Source organism: Mesoplodon bidens (assembly GCF_964165515.1).
Source record: "Mesoplodon bidens genome assembly, chromosome: 9".
In the NCBI taxonomy this organism is placed as follows: Eukaryota; Metazoa; Chordata; class Mammalia; order Artiodactyla; family Ziphiidae; genus Mesoplodon; species Mesoplodon bidens.
Genome location: NC_138166.1, coordinates 101,121,882 through 101,144,198, shown reverse-complemented (window position 1 = coordinate 101,144,198; position 22,317 = coordinate 101,121,882). Strand labels below are relative to the sequence as shown.

The 22,317-nt window shown below is 57.6% G+C and overlaps 1 protein-coding gene across 2 annotated transcripts in view; it reads left to right on the top strand.

Annotated features, from left to right (window-relative positions):
* Positions 1-998: 998 nt before the first annotated feature.
* Positions 999-22,317, top strand: part of WDR86 (WD repeat domain 86) — a 38,012-nt gene continuing 16,693 nt past the window's right edge. For both annotated transcript variants that reach the window (XM_081243450.1, XM_081243449.1), the window contains exons 1-4: positions 999-1,122; positions 1,289-1,577; positions 11,938-12,079; positions 14,564-14,984. In XM_081243450.1, the coding sequence (XP_081099576.1) occupies positions 1,415-1,577; positions 11,938-12,079; positions 14,564-14,984 (726 nt within the window). In that variant the 5' untranslated portion in view covers positions 999-1,122; positions 1,289-1,414. The remainder of the gene's footprint in view (positions 1,123-1,288; positions 1,578-11,937; positions 12,080-14,563; positions 14,985-22,317) is intronic.

Genomic DNA, 22,317 nt, shown 5'->3' with positions numbered 1-22,317 from the left:
TTTGGGGAAAGAAAGAATGGGTTTCTCTAGTTTTGACCACTTGGAGAATAAATGGCCCAATGCCCCATGGGACCCCATTATGGGCTTTTTTTTCGGAGTCTGGACATGGTCAACCGTTAGAAGGTCCGGTCGTCGTGATGAGGGCTAGCTTTCCAAAGCCACCCTGCTCCCCGCCCCCCAAAACACACAGACACAAATCCGATCTGAGATCGCCCGGCTAGCTTCTCTAAAGAGCCCTGGAGGGTTCGGGGAAATCCTGCTACCTTTAGGACCTGGAGGATCCGAGTAGGGGGTCACCCCGCCCCCCCCGCCCCCCCCACCCCCGGCCGCCGAGCCGGCACCGGAACTGCCTGATGGGAACACGCAGACCCGCGCTCCAGGAGGTCTCGCTGCCCGGGACGTCGGATTCCCGCGGAGATCTCGGTGGACAGTCAGAGGTGCGCGCCGAGCCTGGGAGCGCGGGGGTGGGGGGGGTCCCCCTCCTCTTGCGGGACTTATTTAGGATTCGGGGTGTGCACGTGATTCCCCAGCGAGGGCGGACTAAGGGCGCTCTCCAACAAGCAGGGCCGACCCCAAGTGCCCCGAGAGCCCCTCTGGCAGGGTCCTTAGGACTGGAAGCCTGGAAGGAGCTGACTTGCCTGGTGGTGGCGCGCAGCCGGGGGCCCGAGTGAGTTCCCGGCGTGAGCGTCTCCCCAACCCAGACCCTGCAGTCCACCTCCTTCTCCTCCTTCTCCTCGTCCCGGCCTTTGGTCCTGGCGGGGGTGGCAGGGGGCGGGAGCCCAGAGGCGCAGGCCGGGCAGCCGGAACCGTCGCACGCCGAGCGGTCCGCAGCGTCCCCGGGGCGGGCGCGGGGACCGCGGGCTGAGGTCTGTCCCGAGAGGGCGAGGGCGGGGGCGAGGGCGGGGGCGGGAGCGCAGGCCAGGAAAGTGGGAGGGGACAGGTTGAGGGGTGGTCTCTGAGGAGGAGCCAGGCTGAACTGTATTGTTCGCCTCGGCCGCCCGGAGCGCGCGGAGCGGGCCGGGGAGCGTACGCGGGGCGCTCCGCTTCCCGTGTTCCCCCCGTCCGCGGCGCCCCGAGAAGAGACCCGGGCTTTCCCGAGCGCCCCGGGACGCCTCTTCTCAGGTGGGGTGCGGGTCTTCCCTGGGGGCGCGGGCAAGGGAGGCGTTCCGGGAGTCCCGAGTGGGCCGCCCCGCGCAGCGCAGCCCCCGCCGGCTCCGCGGGCCGGGAGGCCGGGTGGGCGCACGGGAGCGAGCGTCCGCCGCTTCACCCGCGCCGCGTGCTTCCGCAGGAGCCGGGAGCCGGGGGCCCCGCGATGGCCGCGGGACGCAGCCACAGGGAGCCGCGGCGAGGATACCCGGGCGCCCCTCCCTAGCGGCGCGCAGCCTCCTCCTAAGTCCGCCGCCCGACCGGCGGGATGGGGGGCGGAGGGTCTGCCCTGAGGGTCTGCGCGGACCACCGCGGGGGCATCAACTGGCTCAGCCTGAGCCCCGACGGGCAGCGCCTGCTGACGGGCAGCGAGGACGGCACGGCCCGACTCTGGAGCACCGCGGACGGCCAGTGCTGCGCCCTCCTGCAAGGTAGACCCGCTTGGCCGCGTCCTCCGACCTCTCTCTCTGTCCTCCTCTCTGCCGCTCGCCTGCCTCAGACCTGGGCGCTTTTGTCCGCAGACCCCTTCCCCAGAGTCCAGCCCGCGCCCATCGCGCTGGGTGGGGTGGGAGTGGGGGAGGGGGCTACGATACTGGCCAGTGAGACGAGGGGCGAGGCTGCGAGGGCGCAGATCACCTGTCAACCGCCGGGTGAAATCCCTTCCATCACCGCAGTTTTAACAAACAAAAGGAAATCGCAGCTCTGCCGCTTTCAGCTTCCCTCGTCTCTCACTGGCCTTGTGACCTTTGGCTGAACATTTCCTCTCTCGGGGCCTTTGTAGTCACGACGGTGGCTTGTTAATCGGCCTGGGCACTACGGAGTGCACTCCGCATGGTGTGGTACTGTTTTCCCACCACTCGTGCAGGCAGGCGAACTGAGGCACGGAGTTAAGTAGTTCACCAGCGGTTTACACAGCCCATGGGGGGGCAGAGTCGAAAACCCCCTCCCTCATCCGAGCCCCCTGCCCTGCTCTCTCGCTGCCTCATTTCAGCCGCAATTTGGCATGTTTGGAAACTCCATGAAATAGCAGGAGGTACACATGGGCGTAACTATTGTTTTATGAAACAGCCCTACCAGTCTACCCACACCGATTTATATTTGTGGCTTACTCAAGGGGAGGTGGATGTTTTTCTTACCTCGGGTCCCTGTCACATGCCTGCAGCACAGGACTGTGAGGTCCCTCTGTTATCTGAGTGGCTCCTATAGCCCCTTGTGGAAGCACCAGGCTGCCTGCACTGTGTGCACAGTTATTTTTCACTGTTGGTTTTTCCACCATAATCAGCAAATCCTGGGTGGCCTGCCCCAGGCCTCCTGGCTCATCTAGGCACAGGGGGTAAATTAGCTTCCACAGGGAGTAAATTAGCTTCCGTATTGGCTGATCCTGACCCTGCTGGTTTTCTTTTTTTTCATTTTATTTTATTTATTTATTTATCTTTGGCTGGGCCATGAGGCTCGTGGGATCTTAGTTCCCCCCGACCGAGGAGCGAACCTGTGCCCCCTGCAGTGGAAGCACGGAGTCTTAACCACTGGACCGCTAGGGAAGTCCCACCCGGTTGGTTTTATTTTTATTATTTATTTATTTATTTATTTATTGGCTGCGTTGGGTCTTCACTGCTGTGTGTGGGCTTTCTCTAGTTGCGGCGAGCGGGGGCTACTCTTCGTTGCAGTGCGCGGGCTTCTCATTGCGATGGCTTCTCTTGTTGCGGAGCACGGGCTTTAGGTGTGCAGGCTTCAGTAGTTGTGGCATGCGGGCTTCAGTAGTTGTGGCGCGTGGGCTTAGTTGCTCCGTGGCATGTGGGATCTTCCCAGACCAGGACTCGACCCCGTGTCCCCTACTTTGTCAGGAGGATCTTAACCACTGGACCGCTAGGGAAGTCCCACCCTGTTGATTTTACATCAAAGCAGTTATGGTAGGTATTTCAAAGCTCAGTAGGGATGCATTTTGGACTGCCTGCTATTTGGGAGCTAGTATAGATAATGGGGGGTTGGCCACCACACACAGATAGTCACACACACACCAAGGCATAGATCTGTTAGAAAATTTCAATCCAGTGTGTATTGCTTTCCAAACATGGGAACAGTATCTGGAGGGCTTTCAGAGATGCAGGTTCCTAGGTCTGGGTTTCACTGAGCCTTTGGGGGTAGGACTCCAGAATTGGCATTTCTAACAAGCTGTGAGGTGACTCTGATGATCGGCTGGCCCGGGGAGCCCTGGGCCTGGGGCCCCTTGTGGGAGCCCAATTTGTAGGCCAGTTTCTGCCTCAGGAAGCTCCAGTCCTTTCCAGGGTGGTTCTGGCCTGGTGGGCACCTGGCTCTGTCCCCAGGGCCCATAGCCCTGCCCAGCCCTGCCCTGCCATCCTCACCCGGCTCTGTGCCTGGCAAGGCCCCTTCACGCCCACTTTAGTGACCCTCACAGCGGCTCGTCCCCACAGGACACCAGAACCTGCTTCCTAGCAAGGCCACGCTGGACCCTCTGTTGCCCTAGTTGGAGGCCTTCCCACTCCACGGGAAAACGCTATCAAACGGAAAAACTGCTGACAGGGTCGTTTCTTTTATAAGGGTTTGCACTTTAAGAATTGTCAAGGACAGAGGGGACAAAAGTAACCTTTCCTTATCCTGAAATTGCACTAATAGGCTTGTGAGAGAGTCGTTTTGGGTGTGTGATAATCCTTGTGTGGCCCCCATGGTAAGCAAGGACCTGCCAACTGCTCCTCTGTGGGATTTGTTTTTTTTTTTTTTTTTTTTGAGCTACGCGGGCCTCTCACTGTTGTGGCCTCTCCCGTTGCGGAGCACAGGCTCCGGACGCACAGGCTCAGTGGCCATGGCTCATGGGCCCAGCCACTGCACGGCATGTGGGATCTTCCCAGACCGGGGCACGAACCTGTGTCTCCTGCATCGGCAGGCGGACTCTCAACCACTGCGCCACCAGGGAAGCCCGTGGGATTTGTTTTTATTGGCTGCGTTGGGTCTTCGTTGCTGCACGTGGGCTTTCTGTAGTTGCAGCGAGCGGGGGCTACTCTTCGTTGCGGTGCGCGGGCTTCTCACGGTGGTGGCTTCTCTTGTTGCAGAGCTCGGGCTCTAGGCGCGCGGGCTTCAGTAGCTGTGGCGCATGGGTTCAGCAGTTGTGGCGCACGGGCTTAGTTGCCCTGTGGCGTGTGGGATCTTCCCGGACCAGGGATCAAACTCGTGTCCCGTGCATTGGCAGGTGGATTCTTAACCACTGCGCCACCAGGGAAGTCCATAGGATTTTTTTTGTATCCGTGAAATATTAATAAAAACGTCTTGACATTTTAGTGCCCTGTATTTTATAAATACCCGTCTAAGTACATGTTTCTCATGTTCTCAACCCCTGCACCTGTGAGGTGGATAGACTTGACAGCACTTAGGGGCTTCCCTGGCGGTCCAGTGGTTAGGACTCGGCGCTTCCACTGCTGAGGGTCTGGGTTCAGTCCCTGGTTGGGGAACTAAGACAGGCTGCGTGGCACGGCCAAACAAACAAAAAAAAAAAAATTAAGAACAATTGACAGCAGTTTGTTTATTTATTTTTAAAACTTTATTGAAGTGTAGTTGACTTACAATGTTGTGTTAATTTCTTCTGTACAGCAAAGTGACTCAGTTATACATATATATTTATATATATTCTTTTCCATTAGGGTTTGTCACAGAATATTGAATATAGTTCCCTGTACTCTACAGTAGGCCCTTGTTGTTTATCCATGCTATATATAATAGTTTGCCTCTGCTAATCCCAAACTCCCATTCCTTCCCTCCCCACCCCTGGCAACCACAAGTCTGTTCTCTATGTCTGTGAGTCTGTTTTTGTTTCGTAGATACGTTGATTTGTATCGCATTTTAGATTGCACATGTAAGTGATATCATATGGTATTTGTCTTTCTCTTTCTGACTTACTTCGCTTAGTATGGTAATCTCTGGGTCCATCCATGTTGCTGCAAATGGCATTATTTCATTCTTTTTGATGGCTGAGTAGTATTCCATTGTGTGTATGTGTGTGTGAGTGTGTGTGTGTGTACACACCACATCTTCTTTATCCATTTATCTGTCAGTGGACATTCAGGTTGCTTCCATGTCTTGGCTATTGTGAATAATGCTGCTATGATAACACCAGTTTATAGATGAGAACAGGAGATGCAGATATTTACCAACATGCAGCATGTTCTAAGTGTCTCCTAGACACTCACATCGTGAGGCAGGTGCTGTTGTCAGCACGCCCGATGCATAGTGTGGTTGCAGGGTTTGTCCAGGGTCTCGCGGCTGGTCGGCGGCAGAGGGGCTTGTCGCCCACTGTGTGGCCCCTGCTCTGGGCAGGACAGAGTTGCGGGGAAGCTGTGCTCCCCCGGGGCCACACGGCTGATCAGCGGCAGACCCTGCAGGTCCCCTGACTCCAAATCCAGGCTCTTCCCACTGCCGTCTTAGAAACTGCCAGCTCCTTGCATAGCTTGGGGCCCACAGAAGGCTTCAAAGGAGAGCCTGTTGGTGGGTCAGGCCTGGATTTCTCGGGCAGAGCGGCCTGGGTTGGCAGCTCCTGCCATGCATTTTCCTTCTGCAGACGAGCTCACGGTGCAGAAGCAGTTGGGGGCCAGAGGATCTTCCCAGATCTTCCCGGACCAGGGCTCGAACCCATGTCCCCTGCATTGGCAGGTGGATTCTTGAACACTGCACCCCCAGGGAAGCCCTATTTATTTATTTATTTATTTTGGCTGCGCCAAGTCTTAGTTGCAGCACGCGGGATCCTCAGTTGCAGCATGAAGGCTTCTTAGTTGCGGCATGCATGTGGGATCTAGTTCCCCGACCAGGGATCGCACCCGGATCCCCCGCACTGGGAGCATGGAGTCTTACCCACTGGACCACCAGGGAAGTCCCGTGCCTCAGTTTCTTTATCTGTGAATTGGGGGTGATAACAAGAGGAACCTAATCTCATAAGGTCATGGTGGGCATCAAGCCAGTTAACAAAGAGTTCCTAGCTCATTGTATTCGCTGTCTTATCCTTCATCCCCGAAGTGAGTAACAGCATCCCTTGGCACTGTGCCATGCCAGCTTCAAAGCTCTTCCTCATTTGCCTCCCTTTTTTTTTGCTGTACGCAGACCTCTCATCGTTGTGGCGTCTCCCGTTGCGGAGCACAGGCTCCGGGGGCGCAAGCTCAGCGGCCATGGCTCACGGGCCCAGCCACTCTGTGGCATGTGGGATCTTCCCGGACCGGGGCACGAGCTCGTGTCCCCTGCATCAGCAGGTGGACTCTTAACCACTGCGCCACCAGGGAAGCCCCCACAACTCTTTATCATCCCGTTTTGTAGATGAGGAAACTGAGGCTTGCCAGCCCTCTGCGCTCCTCCCTCTGGGTCCAGAGCCCTTTCCCCCTCAGCTGCCTGTTGGCTTGACTGCTCTGGGTGCCTGTGTTGGATTCAAAGGTGCAAGAGTCTCAGATCCCGCCCCAGGGAATTTGCAGATTGGATTGAGAGAAGGATTGCTTAACTAAGGGGCTGTGTGCACTTCAGAAGAGCAGGAACTTGGTGGGCTGGGGTGGTCAGGGTTCACCTCTTGGCCCAGGAGGGCCTGGAACTGAGACAATTTTTAATTGTTATAAAAAACACACAGCATAATATTTACCATCTTAGCCATTTTTAATATACAGTTCGGAGACATTAAACGTTCAGAATGTTGTGCAGCCATCACCATCACCTCCAGGATTTCTTCCCCTTGTAAGACTGAAACCATCCCCTCTGAACAATAACAATAACAATAACCTCATTCCTCCCTCCCCCAGCCCCTGGCACCCACTGTTCTACTTGCTGCCTGTAAGAACCTGACTCCTCTGGGTGCCTTGTATAAGTGGAGTCACATATTAGTTGTCTTTTTGTGACTGGCTCATTTCACTCAGCACAAGGTCCCCAAGGCTGTAGCATGGGCCAGAATGTCCTTCCTTTTGAAAGCCGAATGCTGTTCTGCCGTGTGGATCTTATACATCTTCTTTATCCATCATCCATCGGTGGACACTTGGGCTGCTTCCACTTTCTGACCATTGTGCATGATGCTGCTGTGAACATGGGTGTGCAAATATCTCTTCCAGGCCCTGCTTTCCATTCTTTTGGGTATAGACCCAGAAGTGGGATTGCTGAATCATCTCAGACATATTTTGAAACAGGCACGTGGAAGCACAGGGAAGGCTCTCAGACATAAACAAATCGTTATTAACTTTGTCCTGGTCAAGGAAGAATTCCATCAAAAAACAGTTAGTTTTGGGCTTCCCTGGTGGCGCAGTGGTTGAGAGTCCGCCTGCCGATGCAGGGGACACGGGTTCGTGCCCTGGTCCGGGAAGATCCCACATGCCGTGGAGCGGCTGGGCCCGTGATCCATGGCCACTGAGCCTGAGCATCCGGAGCCTGTGCTCCGCAACGGAAGAGGCCACAACAGTGAGAGGCCCGCGTACTGCAAAAAAAAAAAAAAAAAACCAAAAAACAACAGTTTTAATTACGGATGTGAAGGAGGCCCACACTGGCAATTCACTGTAAAGCTCTGCAGAGACCATGGTCTGGGGCAGGTGAGCTCCCCTGTGGATGTGGATTAAGGAGAACGGGATGGAGGTGGGAGAGAGTTTGGTCAAGGTTGTGGAGCTGGTGAAGCTGGGCTGAGGACAGGCCCTGCGGCGGCAGCAGTGAGCAGAGCGTCAGCCCAGGCTGGGGGCTCGGGGGCTGGGGGCTCGGGGGCGGGTGGCCCAAGCCTGCCTCCTCAGTGGCTTTGTCAGACCCTGTCCATTCCAGCCAGGGCTCCCGCGCTCAGACAACGACAGGAAACAACTGGCACCTCAGAATGGTAACTCAGGGAGAGTCTAATAAAGGGACGCTTGTAAAATGTGGGCAGCGTGTGGGGAACCACTGTACCTATGGCGAGTACCAGAGGAGCTGTCACCATCCCCAGGCCTGAAGGAGGGAGGGTGGGAGCGGTCACGGCCGCCTGGAAACAGCTGGGGAGGGGGCTCCCTCCGGGGAGGCGTGACCGTGGTGTGAGGGCCTCGGCCAGCGCATCTAGAGACCCCTCCTGGGGGTCCCGACTGTCTGACCCCTGCGGGCAGCAGAGGAGATCGGGAGCCCACAGCAGGTGGGGGGCGCTGCAGGGTGCAGGCTGGAGAAGACGAGGACCCGCGGGGGCAGACGGAAGACTCCGGGGGCAGCAGGGCGAGAGGAGGCCCCGCTCTTCATGCCGAGTTGAAGGCGTGTTCAGCTGGGCCGTGCCCACTCCAGGCCCCTCTACCCCTGCAGACCCTGGTCTCCAGCGCGGCGAGCTGCTGCTGCATGGGGAGGGGGCACTTGGACGCTAAACCTCTGGCAACGCTAAGGGCGTGCAAGCCGGGAGACAGGGCCGGCTACCTTGGCAGGAAACCCTGAGCCTCAGCATATTCTTTTGAACATCATAACCGCATTTTATCTGCATTCTACATCCCTTCAAAAATATTTATTTTTAGTTTGGCTTTCTTGCTTATTCTGCACAATTCCAACAGCTTGTGGCCGAGGCGCTGCGGTCCCTGGAGACGTGACGGGCCCTCCCTTCTCCGAGCCCTCACTCCTCCACCCCTGGTGATCCTGCCGGGGCGGTGGAGCCCTGTCGTTGGTCTGTGGATTATAGTCTGTGGTTTATAGTCAGGGGCGCACTCCGCAGCCCCCAGGGCCCCTGTGCTGCAAGGGCTCTGAGCCCGGATCGCTCGCTCCCTTGGGCTGTCAGATGTGAGATGGGCGTCTTGTGCTGGAGAAGGGGCTTGTGCGGGGGAGAGCCTTGATCGATGCAGGGACCCCCGCCAGCTTGGCCAGGCCCCTGAGGGGCCGGAGGGTCAGCCTGGCCCAGCTTCGGAGACGAGTTCTTTTACATTGAAAAACTTCTTTTTATTATCACCTCTTTTCTTCAAGTCTGTTTATATTTCTGTTGATTTGCAATCTGTGTATATATCCTTTTTTTTAATTCTACGTATCAGAAAAGCTGTCCCACTCTCATGGTCTTGGTTAATGGCTGCAGTTTCACCGAGTCTAGGTGCCACGCTTGGATTTTCAGTGTTTTTCTTGGCCTGATTGATGGGTTCACGTGACACTCTGCCTTCCTGCTGTCAGATGCTGCTGAGATGGCACAGAAGGAGCTGGAATGGGAGTGACACCCGAGGGAGCCTCTCCTGGCCTTGGTTAGCACTGGGGACTCCTCTCATGGTGCTGAGCCCTCCCGACCCCTCCTGATGGCTGATCTGGTCTCGGGGAAAGCTCATTGAGAATCCTCAAATATTTATAAACATTTTGGGGTTGGCAAAAAGCTGGGCTGTGTTTTGCCAAACACATTTGCCCTCGACTTTTTTTTTTTTTTTTCTTTTTTGCGGCACGCGGGCCTCTCACTGTTGTGGCCTCTCCCGTTGCGGGGCACAGGCTCCGGACGTGCAGGCTCAGTGGCCATGGCTCACGGGCCCAGCCGCTCCGCGGCATGTGGGATCTTCCCAGACCGGGGCATGAACCCGTGTCCCCTTCATCGGCAGGCGGACTCTCAACCACTGCGCCACCAAGGAAGCCCTGCCCTGGACTTTTAAACTGATGTGCACTTTGAGGGAAACAGTCTGCAGCCTCTTCCCGTGTTTACTTAATTTATGCAAATGTTGTTTTCCTAGAGGCCTGGTATGTGCTATCCAAGAAGATGGGAAAACGTTTCTTTCTTACTTTAAAAAAAAAATTCTGTTTCTTAGAACCCAGGAAGTTGGATTCTTCCAAGAGAAACTAAGCTTGACCCCAGGGCCAAAAAAAAAAGTGTGAATCAGCTTGAAACTACCCAGGAGATTCTAAATCCCCATCTACAAGATACCAGATATCTAGATGAAATTTTAAAATCTGATCGAAATCCTTAAAGTAATAAATATGACGCTCCCATGTGTTTTTATTTGAATTCATCAGTCTCCTCGTCTGTGAAATGGCTCTTAGGTCTAACATTCCTCTGCTTCCGTTGATTTTCTGGTCCCTGAATTCTTCTCCAATAGAGTCAGCTTCAGTTTGCTGTTGCAAGTGCTTATATCCGAGATGGAAACACTTTTACCTGAAAAACAGGCCCTACCGTGTCCAAGGATGGAGGACTCGTGGGCTGCTTAAGAATGGTCGAGGGGTAAACGTCGCCCCCACAGCCAGGGTGAGAGTCAAAAAATCTGACAACTGCCCCGTAAGAGGATGACAAGGTGCACTTGGCCGAGACCCCAGACTGCGGGGCCCTCCCTCCGTCCCAGACCTGCACCCTCACTGTGTCTACTTAATCCACCGTTTCTGCCACCTGCCTGAATTCTGGCCCCGGGGGCCCCTCCTGCTTTGGTGTGTGCTACGTTCTCTCCCAGATGCTCTTCCTGTTCTCCCGGCAGACACGGGTACTGCGTAGACCCCTCCGTGCCTGCCACACCCAGGCTCCTGCTCTGTCGACCCTCGTCACGCTCTGTCCCAGCACGTATCAAGCTCGGCTGACGGTCCCTCCTTCTGGGCTGGCTGCTCTGTTTGAAGGCAGGGAATGTGTTTTAATTACCTCTGTTTCTGTATTTGTGTCCTGCGGCTGCTGTGACCGATGATCGCACTGGGTTTCCTTAAAACAAGTTTATTCTGGCACAAGTCTGGAGGCTCAAAGTCCAAAATCAGCGTCACTGGGATGAAATCAAGGGGTTGGCAGGGCTGGGTTCCTTCTGCAACCTGTAGGGGAGAATGCCGTTGCCTTTCCAGCTTCTGATGGCTGCTGCACCCCTTGGCTTGTGGCCCCATCACTTCCATCTTCAGGGCCAGCACCTGAAAATCTCTGCTCTGTCTTCACGGTGCCTCCTCTGTGTCCTCTGACTCCTCTATGTGTGTATGTATTTATTTATTTGGCTGTGCCGGGTCTTAGATGCGGCATGAGGGGTCTTTAGTTGCGGCATGGGGGATCTTTAGTTGCGGCATATGGACTCTTAGTTGTGACGTGCAGGATCCAGTTCCCGGTCGAACCTGGGCCCCCTGCATTGGGAACATGGAGTCTTAACCACTGGACCACCAGGGAAGTCCGTCTGCCTCCTTCTTATAAGGATGCTTGTGATGGCGTGTAGGGCCCACCCTGCTATCCAGGACAATCTCCCCGTCTCAAGATCCTTAATTAATTGCATCTATAAATGTGTCTTCTTCCAAGAAAGGTAACATTTCTGGGTTCCAGCAATTAGGACCTGCTCTCTTTGGGGCCAGAATTCTGCCTACCACAGTATCTCTCCCCAAATGTAAGAACAGCTCATGCCTAGCATTTATACAGCCGGCACAGGAACACCGTGAGATAGGCATTGTCACTCTCCCCATTTCAGGTGAGGAAATCGAGGCACAGAGAGGTGAAATAACTGGCCCATGGGCAGCCAGTAGCAGCACCAGGCTGCTAGCCCAGGCATTCTGGTTCCGAAGACCGTGCCCTTGGCCTCTGCACTTCCTGCCTCTGTAACATGGGGTTTGTTGAATGACTGAGTGAAGACAAATAGCTGAAAAGTTTGAAGACTAAAAGATGACTAAGAAGGGGGCGGGAGGAGAGGAGGGAGGAAGGATTCCAGGGCAGGCCAAGTGCCCCCTGAATTGCTCCTGGCTCCCACGATTCCTGAGATTCTACCAGACTTAAAGCACCATTTCAACACGCTAGTCGCTACTGGACTTGCTGCAAACACTCGCTGCCCCCTGCTTTCTTCCCTTCCTCCCCATCTCAAACATTCTCGAAGAAAAACAGGAGGTGGCATGCCCTGCTGTGCTCACGTCTCCCCCCCTCACCTGCAGGGCACGAAAGCTACGTGACCTTCTGCCAGCTGGAGGACGAAGCCGCCTTCACGTGCAGTGCTGACTGCACCATCAGGAAGTGGGACGTGCTGACCGGGCAGTGTCTGCAGGTGTTCCGGGGACACACGTCCATTGTGAACAGGTCGGTGTGCCTGCCAGGCGGGGAGGACTCGGCCTCTCCTCATGGTACCCGGCCGAGTCCCAGGGAACAGAGATGTAGGCTGTGGGGCCCCTGCCCTGGAGGAACTTAGCTTCCCTGGGGAACACGTGTGGACGTGCGGGGAGGTGGTCTGGAGCAACAGCAGTGGAAGGACAGCAGTGTCCCCAGCGCAGCGAGCGCTAACTGCCCAGGGCTGCAGGTGGGGGGTTGGGAGGCGGAGGTGGGGCAGGGAGGCACCACCAACACTTAGACCAGAGCCTGAAAGCCCTCGCATGGCCCTGGCAGCACAGCTGCCCCCAGCTGGGTGCAGGGAAAGGGGCTGGAGGCTACAGCTCCCACCGAGGGAACAAATTCCAGAGGAAATGGTTTAATTGGTACCTGATGGTGGACTGGGGGCTCGGAGGAGGGGCAGAATGGGGGTTGCTCTGGAGAGGGTGTTTTTAAACCTCTGCTTTCCGTGTTGCCGTTGACGATATCCCAGACCCTCCGTCTCATGGAGGTTTGAATTTTTGCAAAAACGTATTGTGTTTGGGTCTGAGCTGAGCCATGGAAATTCCTTGGTGATCAGATCAATTGGACACTATCTCTGCAACTTGGGGCCGTCGCAAACTCCCGAGGGAATACCCGGTATGAGCAGGAGTCTGGTCACCGGGGCCCTCGTGACCTCACTGGCCAGGAAGGTCAGCTGCCCGGGCAGCGAACTAAGCAGGGAAAGGGCCCAGTGCAGGCGGGCGTTTGGCGGGGTCGGGGTCGGGGTCAGGGACGGAGGGATGTTCTCAGCCAGAGGGGATGCTGGCGGCGTGAGCTTTGTGGAGCCTGGGTCCGGGTGGGACCCTTCTGGCCTAATGTTCGAGTGCACGGTTGGTGGAAGCGGTGGGTCAGCCCGATCATTAACTGCCCGGAGTACCAGCTGCCTGCAGGCGCAACGGTGCTCCCACAGGGCGGGAACAGGGGAGCATCCCTGAGCAGAAAGGCAGAAGGGTCGTGTTGGCTCAGGATGGTCCTGAGTGGGGAAGGACCCCCGTGGGGACCCCATAGAGCTCTGCCCCAGCCCCCGCCTCCTGCAGCTGAGCTTTTATCCCCCCTACACCCCCTAGATAGAGCAGGCGAGGCCCGGGGACCTGGGAGACCAGCCAGCACCCCGCAGGCCGGGGCGGAGGAGGGCTGGGAGGGCGACCCGGAGTTCAGCTCTTGCTGGCCTCTTCCGCACTCTTTCTTGAGAAAGAAGTTTGTGACTGAGGAAAAGTGTGGGCCTGGGGCGCCTCCTCTAGTGAGGCTGTGAGCGGCTGGAAGGGCTGACAGAGGATGGGGTGGGTGGAAGCAGGTCACATCTCAGGTGACCAGCCGGCCCCCTGGTTGTACCTGGAAACGAATCAGTGGCTCCTCAAAAGGAAATCTGGACAATTAAGGCTAGAAGTGATGCTCTGCCAGGTGTAGACTCTCCCGAGTGCACACATGTGCACACACAAGTACACATATGCGCTCATGCACACACACACACACACACACACACACTGCTTTTGAGCAGTTGGCTGTTCTAAACATCTCTGGGTGCATATTTGCACTATTAAGTAACTGTGCTCACAGATGTGTGATGGCCCTGACATGAGGACGTGGACTACACGTCTCGTGTTTTCAGAGCCGGGCCAGGTGTGTGAGCTTCTGGGGGCACCGGCCCGGCCTGGCGTCCCTGCCGTCACAGGCCACACCCGGCAGGACTCGGGCCGCCAGAACATCACCCGAGGCACCACGTCGTCACTTTCCTTTAGAAACACACATGTGGTGAAACCCGTACCTCCTGGCATTAGGGAAGAAGCCATCAGTAGAGGGTGTGCTTTTCTTGTGCTGTATCCTTGATGACTTGTGGGAAGTGAGAACCGCCCAGAGGTGAGAGGCCGCGGAAGGAAGGTCTGCTCTGTTCCGTGTCCATCTTTCCTCCGGCCCGTGCTAGGCTCCCAGGCAAGACCTTTTAAAAGAGGGGGGCACCAGGTGCCTCTGAGACCGAGATGGGGGTCCTGACCCCTCTGTGGCCACACAGACGACACGCCCCATTGCAGGTTCAGGCCGCAGCCCTTTGGGGATGGTGTGTAAATTAAGGTCCACCCTCATGCCCTTTGAAGTTATACACAGAGTTCTATGCTAGAGACAGATGTGTATTTTCTGCAGAGAAAGTCTTAGCATACATCAAAATGAGAATAGGAGTCATGAATAGTTACTGCTTGGCAGGTTCTGCTCCCCCGCCGCCCCCCCCACCCCTCCGTGGGCTCTCCTGGCTCCCTCACTGTCCCCCTGCTGCAGGGGGCCTGAGATTCCTCAGCCTTGAGATTTTCTCAGACTCGAGTCTCCCAGTCACTGGGACCATTCATTCTTCTCACCCATCATCTGGGCTCATTGAACACGTAAGACGCCAGCCTGCCGGGCAGCCCTGCACGCTCTGACACCTGACCCTTCCCCTTTTGCCACCAGGATCCTGGTCGCCAACAATCAGCTCTTCAGCAGCTCCTACGACCGGACAGCTCGAGCCTGGAGTGTGGACAAGGGGCAGGTGGCCCGGGAGTTCCGGGGCCACCGCAACTGTGTGCTGACTCTAGCCTACTCTGCCCCCCAGGACCTCCCTGGGGCTCCGTGCGCGGAGGAGGCCGTGGCCAGGGGGCTCCTGGTGACCGGCAGCACGGATGGCACGGCCAAGGTCTGGCAGGTGGCCAGCGGCTGCTGCCACCAGACACTGCGGGGCCACACAGGTGCCGTGCTCTGCCTGGTGCTGGCCACGCCCGGCCACACGGCCTTCACTGGCAGCACGGATGCCACCGTCCGGGCCTGGGACATCCTGAGTGGGCAGCAGCTGCGTGTGTTCCAGGAGCACCAGGGCTCCGTCATCTGTCTGGAGGTGAGGCCGGCCTGGCTGCCAGGGAGGCCCCTGGCTCCTCCTCTGAGCTGCCGCCCCACCCAGTGTACCAGTCAGCTCAGGCTGTGGAACAAAGTACCACTGACTGGGCAGCTTAAACGACAGAGGTTGATTGGCTCACAGGTCTGGAGGCCGGAAGTCCGAGGTCAAGGTGTCAGCAGGGCTGGTTTCCTCTGAGGCCTCTCCCCTCGGCTTATAGACGGCCATTCCCCCGGTGTCCTCACACCGTCTTCCCTCTGCTTCCAGATTCCCTCTTCTCGTAAGGACACCGGTCATACTGGATGAGGTTCCACTCCAGTGCCCTCATTTTAACTGAATTACGTCCTTAAAGGCCCTATTTCCAAAATACAGTCCCATTCACAGATACCAGGGTTAGGGCTGTTGCCAACACATGAATTTTGGTTTCCGTCCCTGTGAAGTGAGGATTACGTCTACGCACAAACCGTGGTCCATAATTCCTAAATCCAAAAGTTGAAAAAAACGAAGGTTTTTTCTTAGGCTTGGCATCAAAACTCATTTTGATATGAGGCTGGTTGTAGTGAAGTTTAATCTCACTTCCTGGGACTGCGTGTACCTTTGCTGTGGAAACACAAGTGTGTTCCTCAAATCCAAAGACTCCTGGAACACATCGGCTGAGGTTTGGATTAGGGATTACGGACGTGGAGCTGTGCCCACCCCGTGTTGTCGTGAGGATTTAGTGAGTCGACGGCGGACGCAGTGGCTGCTGCAGAGCCTGTTCTTGACGCCCGTCAGCCTGTGATACTGTTGCTATGAAGCATGTGTTGCTATGAGGATGTGTGGCCTGCACTTGGCCGGCATGTCTGCAGGATGTGGTCCCTCCCTCTATCTAGATATTAGGGTCTGGGTGTTCCTGGCCCGGGTCGTGGCCACAGCCCTTTCCCTTCTCCAGGCCAGTTCCCACACCCGAGGTGAGCAGGTTGGGGTGCAGTGCTCGGAGGCACCGAGCCTCTGGGGAGCCACCCATGAAGCGAGGGGGGTGGTCTCAAGGTGACAGGAAGCAGTGTGGCCGTCCCCTGGAGAGCCAGGCCAGGAGGCCCGTTAGGGGTCCTCGAGGTGAGGGGCAGCCCTGGGGCCCCAGGACCAGTGGAGCAGAGAAGGGCTCCGCTTGGCTTGCACAGAATGACCTCCGGCCCCTGGTGAGCGCCAGAGGGCCCATGTCTGTTAGGCTGGATAAATTGCATTTTTCTAGTGATGGGGGCAGGGCGGGGGATTGGTTGTTACTGAGCTGAGAGTTGGCCACCTGGTTTCTTTTTCTTTTTTTTTTTTAACTTTGATTTTTTTTAAAAAATTTTTATTGGAGTATAGCTGATTTACAATATTGTGTTCGTTTCAGGTGTACAGCAAAGTGAATCAGTTATGCATACACATATATCCAGTCTTTTTTAGATTCTTTTCCCATCTAGGCCATTACAGAGTACTGAGTAGAGTTCCTTGTGCTGTACAGCAGGTCCCTAAGCCACCCGGTATCTGATCCCGGGATTTAGGGAGGCAAAGGGAGGACCGGCGGGCACCTGGGAGGCAGCACTGTGTGTGATGGGGAGAGGTGTGTGGGGGGCAGTGGGGATGCATCCTGGGCGGGGCATGGAGGGACGGGCTCTGGGTTCCTGAGGACGAGCGGGATCTCTGGGCTGAGTCTCCTGGTACCGCCCAGGGGCAAGTCCGTCTCCCGTGTTGGAGTCAGCCTGCAGGGCGCGGAGCCCAGTGTTGGGCACAGCAGTGGGAGTGAATGTGCCCGGGAGCAGACCTGGTGGAGCCCGGACCTCTGCAGGGGGTGCTCAGGAGACCGTGAGAAGCACGAAGGCCAGGCCAACTCGTAGTGTGAGGTGCCACTGGGGTGGGGTGCTCCTAGTATGGGGTGCTCCCAGGGTGGGTGCCCCGCTGTGAGGTGCTCCTGGGGTGGGGTGTCCCTAATGTGGAGTACTCCTGGGGTGGGATGGAGTGCTCCCAGTGTGGGGTGCCCCAGGGTAGGGTGCCCTAGTGTGGGGTGCTCCTGGGGTGGGGTGGGGAGCTCCCAGAGTGCAGTCAGTGTTGTTCCCATGAGCACACACCGGGGTCTGTCCAGGATGGGTCCCAGGCGGGGGTGGGGGGGTGAGCGTGGGGGGAGGGCCCTGCTGGGCGGTGGGATGGGGACGGGGCGGGGTGAGGGTGGGCACAGTGCAGGGTGTGGAGGCCCCTGGGGTCAGAGTTGGAAGGAGGCAGTGCCCACGCTGTTGGCTTGGGCGGGGAGGGTCGCCCCCAGCGTCAGGAGCAGCGGGCCCCGTTGTAGAGGCCGGTCCTAAAACAGAGCCTGAAGGGACGGGCGCAAAGGCAGCACACGCGCTGGTGCCACAGCAGCAGTGGCGCTTGACTCAGGAAACATGCGGCTATTCGGTTTGTTGGTTCGTTACTTCATTAGCTGTTAAGTCACAGCCTGCTTCGCCCCACGGTGGGACTGAGGCAGAAAAGCCCCCGTTTTTCAGAGTAGTTGGGGGATAAGATTCTGCTCGATAAGGTCCAGGGCCACCATCTCCACAGTAGATGGCCTGGCGCCTTCCCGAGAAACGGAGGACCTGCCGACCCCCGGCTGTCCAGGCTTCCTTTGCTTTGATATGACGTCCCCTCAGAGGGGGCCACAAAGGCCCCTGTAGCTTGGATGCTGTATCGTCGCGTCTCCCTGCTGTGTTTCCCCTGTACAAACTCAGGTCTAGGTGTACCGCGACTTGGGAGATGCACGTGCGGGTGACCTTTGGGTGTGCTGGCTTTGCCCACTTTCCAGGGTCCCTCCTTCTCCCCACCGTAGGGTTGGGGAAGACCCTTTCCCTTCCGTCCTGATCTGCCTCTTTAAAAGAAGGGCTTCCCCACGTCCCCCCTGCCATCAGAAACTTGCAGGGCCGCCTGCCAGTCTCGGCCCCAGCCCGTGAGACCCTGGCCATGTGGGGCCGTCCCTGGGACCCTGCCGTCACCTCTGGGCTGAGTGTGAAGCACAGCACAGCGTCGGGGGCGCCACCCCCTGCCCCTGCTCACCTTACCTCCTCCAAATAGGTGACCCTCGGTTCACGTCTGCACGTCTGTTTCCTTCCTGTGTCCCTTCCCTGCACGTCCACATGCAGGTTGAGCCACCTAAGCCAGGGAAGTATCTCTCCTTGGGGACCTCCCAGAATTCCGACCCCCGCAGCTCGGAGAGCGGTGGGCTGCCTTCCCAGATGCCCTGCAGAGGCAGGCAGGGTTCCCGGGGGTCTGGAGACCCGGGATGGTTCTGTGAGCCCTGCGGCCTGGCCTCTGGCATTGAGGAAGAAGCACTTGTGCCGGCAGGTGGAGAGGGAGGGAGTTGTCATCCGTGGTTTCCCGTTAGGCTGAGTGTGAGGTGTCTGCTGGGATCCCGGGGGGCCTGTTCCATGGAGCTGCGGTGTTTACACCGTCCACACCGTCCCTGGGAAACAGGTCAGGCCCTTTTGTGTATTGAGATGAACTTGGGGGCCACCTTTTCAGAGGTTGGGGAGAAGAGAGGAAGCTCACAGAGCTATGCAGCCTCCTATGCCCGTCTCAGAACCATCGGCCCGTGTGGATGAGGTACCCACTGCAGCATCCTGCCTCCTCCTTGCAGGCCTGCAGCCCACTCTGAACATTCCGGGAGCTGAGGCGAGGCCCAAGAAATCGGCCAAGCCCTGGGGGGCCTCTGCCTTTCCTCTTCACTGTGGGATGTGTATCCAGGGTCAAGCACGCCAACCCCAGAGGGTTCCAGAAGCCAGGTGGGGGCAGAGCAGGAGTGCACAGGCCTCCTACGGAGAAGGTGGGCCAGAGCAGAGGTGAGGGCCACTTCCAAGTAACAAACTCAAGGTCAAGCCCGCTGACCACCGAGGGGGACCGCTCCTTTACCCCTGCTCTTCGGAGGGGCTCCCAGGGTCTGGGCTCAACCGGCTGGTCCTTGTGAAGAAGGAGAAAGCGGAGACTCTTTCCTGTGCCTTCATATTTTTTAATTTTTAGTTATGAAACATTTCAAACATAAAGTATAGCAAACGGTAAAAGGGACAACTATGTACCCACCTTTGAAATGAGATATTAAACATTTCCAGTATAGCCAGAGAGGGACAGGAAAGGCTCTGCCAGGTGTGGGGCAGCCCAAGGGCTTGGGGCATATGCACCTGCCCGTCTGCAGCATCGTCAGGCCCTCCATTCTTTTCCTACAAAACATTGTCCTGCCGAAGCCCGAGGGGCTGGAGCAGAGATTGCTGTTGCCTTTTAGGGATACGTACCGGCTCCTGGGTTAGATCAGGCTGCGTGCATTATCGAATTTACCCTCACGGCCACCTGTAAGGGTGATTATTTTTTCTCATTTTGTACATGAGAAGACGGAGGCTCAGAGTGGGCAAGCAATTTGCCCAAGGTCTCACAGCTGGTAAAGGGCAGAGACAGGATTTGAACCCAGGACTGAACATGCAACCTGTGCTTTTTTTTTTTTTTTTTTTTTTTGGCGGTACTCGGGCCTCACTGCTGTGGCCTCTCCCATTGCGGAGCACAGGCTCTGGACGCGCAGGCTCAGCAGCCATGGCTCACGGGCCCAGCCGCTCCGGCATGTGGGATCCTAACCGGGGCACGAACCCGCGTCCCCCTGCATCAGCAGGCGGACTCTCAACCACTGCGCCACCAGGGAAGCCCCAACCTATGCTTTTAACAAGCAGCTTTCAAAAGGTGTGTCTGGGCCCAAACCATGCTGGAGTCGGGGAGCCTCTTCCGACAGGAGGCTGAGTGCCCGGAGCCTGGCTGTGCTCTGCACCTGGCCCTGCTCACCACCTGGCCCAGCTGCTGCTTTCCCGCTGGCCTGTCGTGAGTGGAGGGGAGGGCGAGGCCGCACCCCTGGGGCCGCAGCAGCAGAGCCCCAGGCCTGCCCTCTGCTTGGGTGGATCACACGCAGGGAGATGGCCCATAAGCCCTGTCCCGTCTTCTTGGAGCTGCCTTGGCTGCTGGGAGGGAGTCCTGCTGGACTGGCCTTTGTGACTCGCCCTGTCAGGGTCTGTCCTGCTTTCCCCACATGCCTTGAGCCTCTCTGGTCTCCGCGGGCTGCCGTGCTGCTCCCCGTGGGTGTTCTTTCAGGAAACCAGCCAAAGCAAGCAGTGAGGCATCCGCCCGCTTATCAGCCTCGGGGCTCAGGAACTGTGCTTTGAAAGTGTGCTGCTTTTTAAGCACGTGCGCCAGGCCCTGCGTTGTCGGGACACCCGCTATGAGCAGGAGGCATCTTCCCTTTGTCTCAGCCGCTGTGGACGCTCAGTGCCTCCTTCACGGGGCCGGGCAGACAGAGCTGCAGAGGCCGAGTGGCCTACATGTGCCACTAGGGTCTCCATCTCACAGGCTGCCCATACCCACTCCCCTTATTATAGGTCTGGGAGCCTCAGTGGGTAGTTTGGAGAGTGTGGTCCCTGGAGGTCTGGGGCTGCCTCTGGGAGTGACACTTGGGGGGACAGTCGAAACACTGGGGACCAGTGGCAATCGGCCTGGGGGGGCAGGATGCAGACAGTGCTGGGCAGCCTGAGGAGGGGTCCTGGAGGGCAGCTTTCCCCCCAAAGATGAGGGGGGATCAGCACAGAGAGGACTTGTAAAGGGGAGCGTGGGGGGCTTCCCTGGTGGCGCAGTGGTTGAGAGTCCGCCTGCCGATGCAGGGGACGTGGGTTCATGCCCCGGTCCGGGAAGATCCCACATGCCGCGGAGCGGCTGGGCCCGTGAGCCATGGCCGCTGAGCCTGCGCGTCCGGAGCCTGTGCTCCTCAACGGGAGAGGCCACACCAGTGAGAGGCCCGCGTACCGCAAAAAAAAAAAGGGGGGGGGAGCACGGTGTGTGCCCAGGGATCTCAGGGCACAGCAAGGACACGTGCACCTGGGGAAGCCGGGCCACATTCAGGCTCCAGGCACAGGGCTGAAGCAGGGGCCCCGAAGGCCGAGAGCAGGTGGGGATGCCAGGCAGGTTCCCCTGCCCTTCTCGATGGTGGTGCAGACGGAGGGAGGACTGGGCGATGTTCTGGACCCTGCTGGAGCCCTCGGGTGTGCGGACATCGCACGCGGCCCTGTCCTCGGGGAGTGGACCGCCAGTGGGAGAGGCCAGAAGCCAGGCTCCATTGGCTGGGCCAGTCGTAACCCCAGTAGGACCGGAGGGCAGGGCCTGAGAGACGCAGGCCAGGCCTGTCGCCCACTTGGTCCACCCTCAGCCTCTGCCTCTGAGAGGTATACGTGTCCCTCAAGATTCCACCCCCTCTGCCGTAGCGATTGGCCCAAGGCCAAGTTTGACCTGTGCTGTGGCTGTGGGGTGGAAAGATGCACTGGGCCAGAGTCCTATTCTCCGGGATTTAAACTGGGAAGTAATATGGGGAAACTGAGTCAGCTGTGGGAATTGGAGTGGAAAGTGGCCAAGATGGGTAGGTAGTGTGTGCTCGAGCCAGGAGGACTTGGGATGAGTTCAGGATGCCCATTCCAGGGACTTCCCTGGCGGTCCAGGGGTTAGGACTCCGTGCTTCCACTGCAGGGGGCACAGGTTCAATCCCTGGTCGGGGAACTAAGATTCCACAAAACAAACTAGGCCTGCCACCTGCGGCCCCTGGGCCCCAGCAGTGTCCTGGATGGCTGTCTCGGGGGCTTGTAGCCTGCCCTTGTCTTCCTGGGCCCTGCAAAGTGGGAGGAGGCCTGGTGCCATCAGCCAGCTAACGGCAGCTGAGTACCCCACTCCGCCAGCCTTCAGTTCTCGTCCGTGTCTCCAATATCCAGAGGTGCTGTGCTGGCCGGGAGCTCTCTGGGCCGTGTGGTGTTTGCTGTAGGGAAATTTGCAGAATTATTTCAATTGTCTTTGGGCTTCCCTCGCGCTAGTACCCTGTCCCTCTTGGCAGGGGTGCTCCTGGGAGGGGAGCTTCCTCATGCCCTTCCCTTGTCTCCCAGGCCCTTTCCTAACCTCCTGCAACGCCAAGAAGGGGTGTGAATGCCACTCCAGCTGGCAGCGGCGAGCGGGAAGTGGGGGAACCTGTGTCCAGGGGCAGGGGGGCAGGACCCTATGATGGCCCCTGGGTGTCCAGCTCCGGTCCCAGCAGAGGGCTACCTTACACACACCGTGGTCAGTCAGGTTACTTCTAGAGCTTTCTCCTATCTCCCTTCCCCAAGCAGAAGTCCAGTGTGAAAGCCCTGCCCTGGGTGCCCTTTTCTCAGCTGGAACAGTACCAGGGAACAGAAGTAGCTACAGGTGGAGTCACATTGACCTTCCCGGGGGCCAAGCTGTAGGAACCTGCTAAAGAGAGACACCTGGCAGTAGCAGCAGCAGTGCTGGCCGACATTTTCTGGTC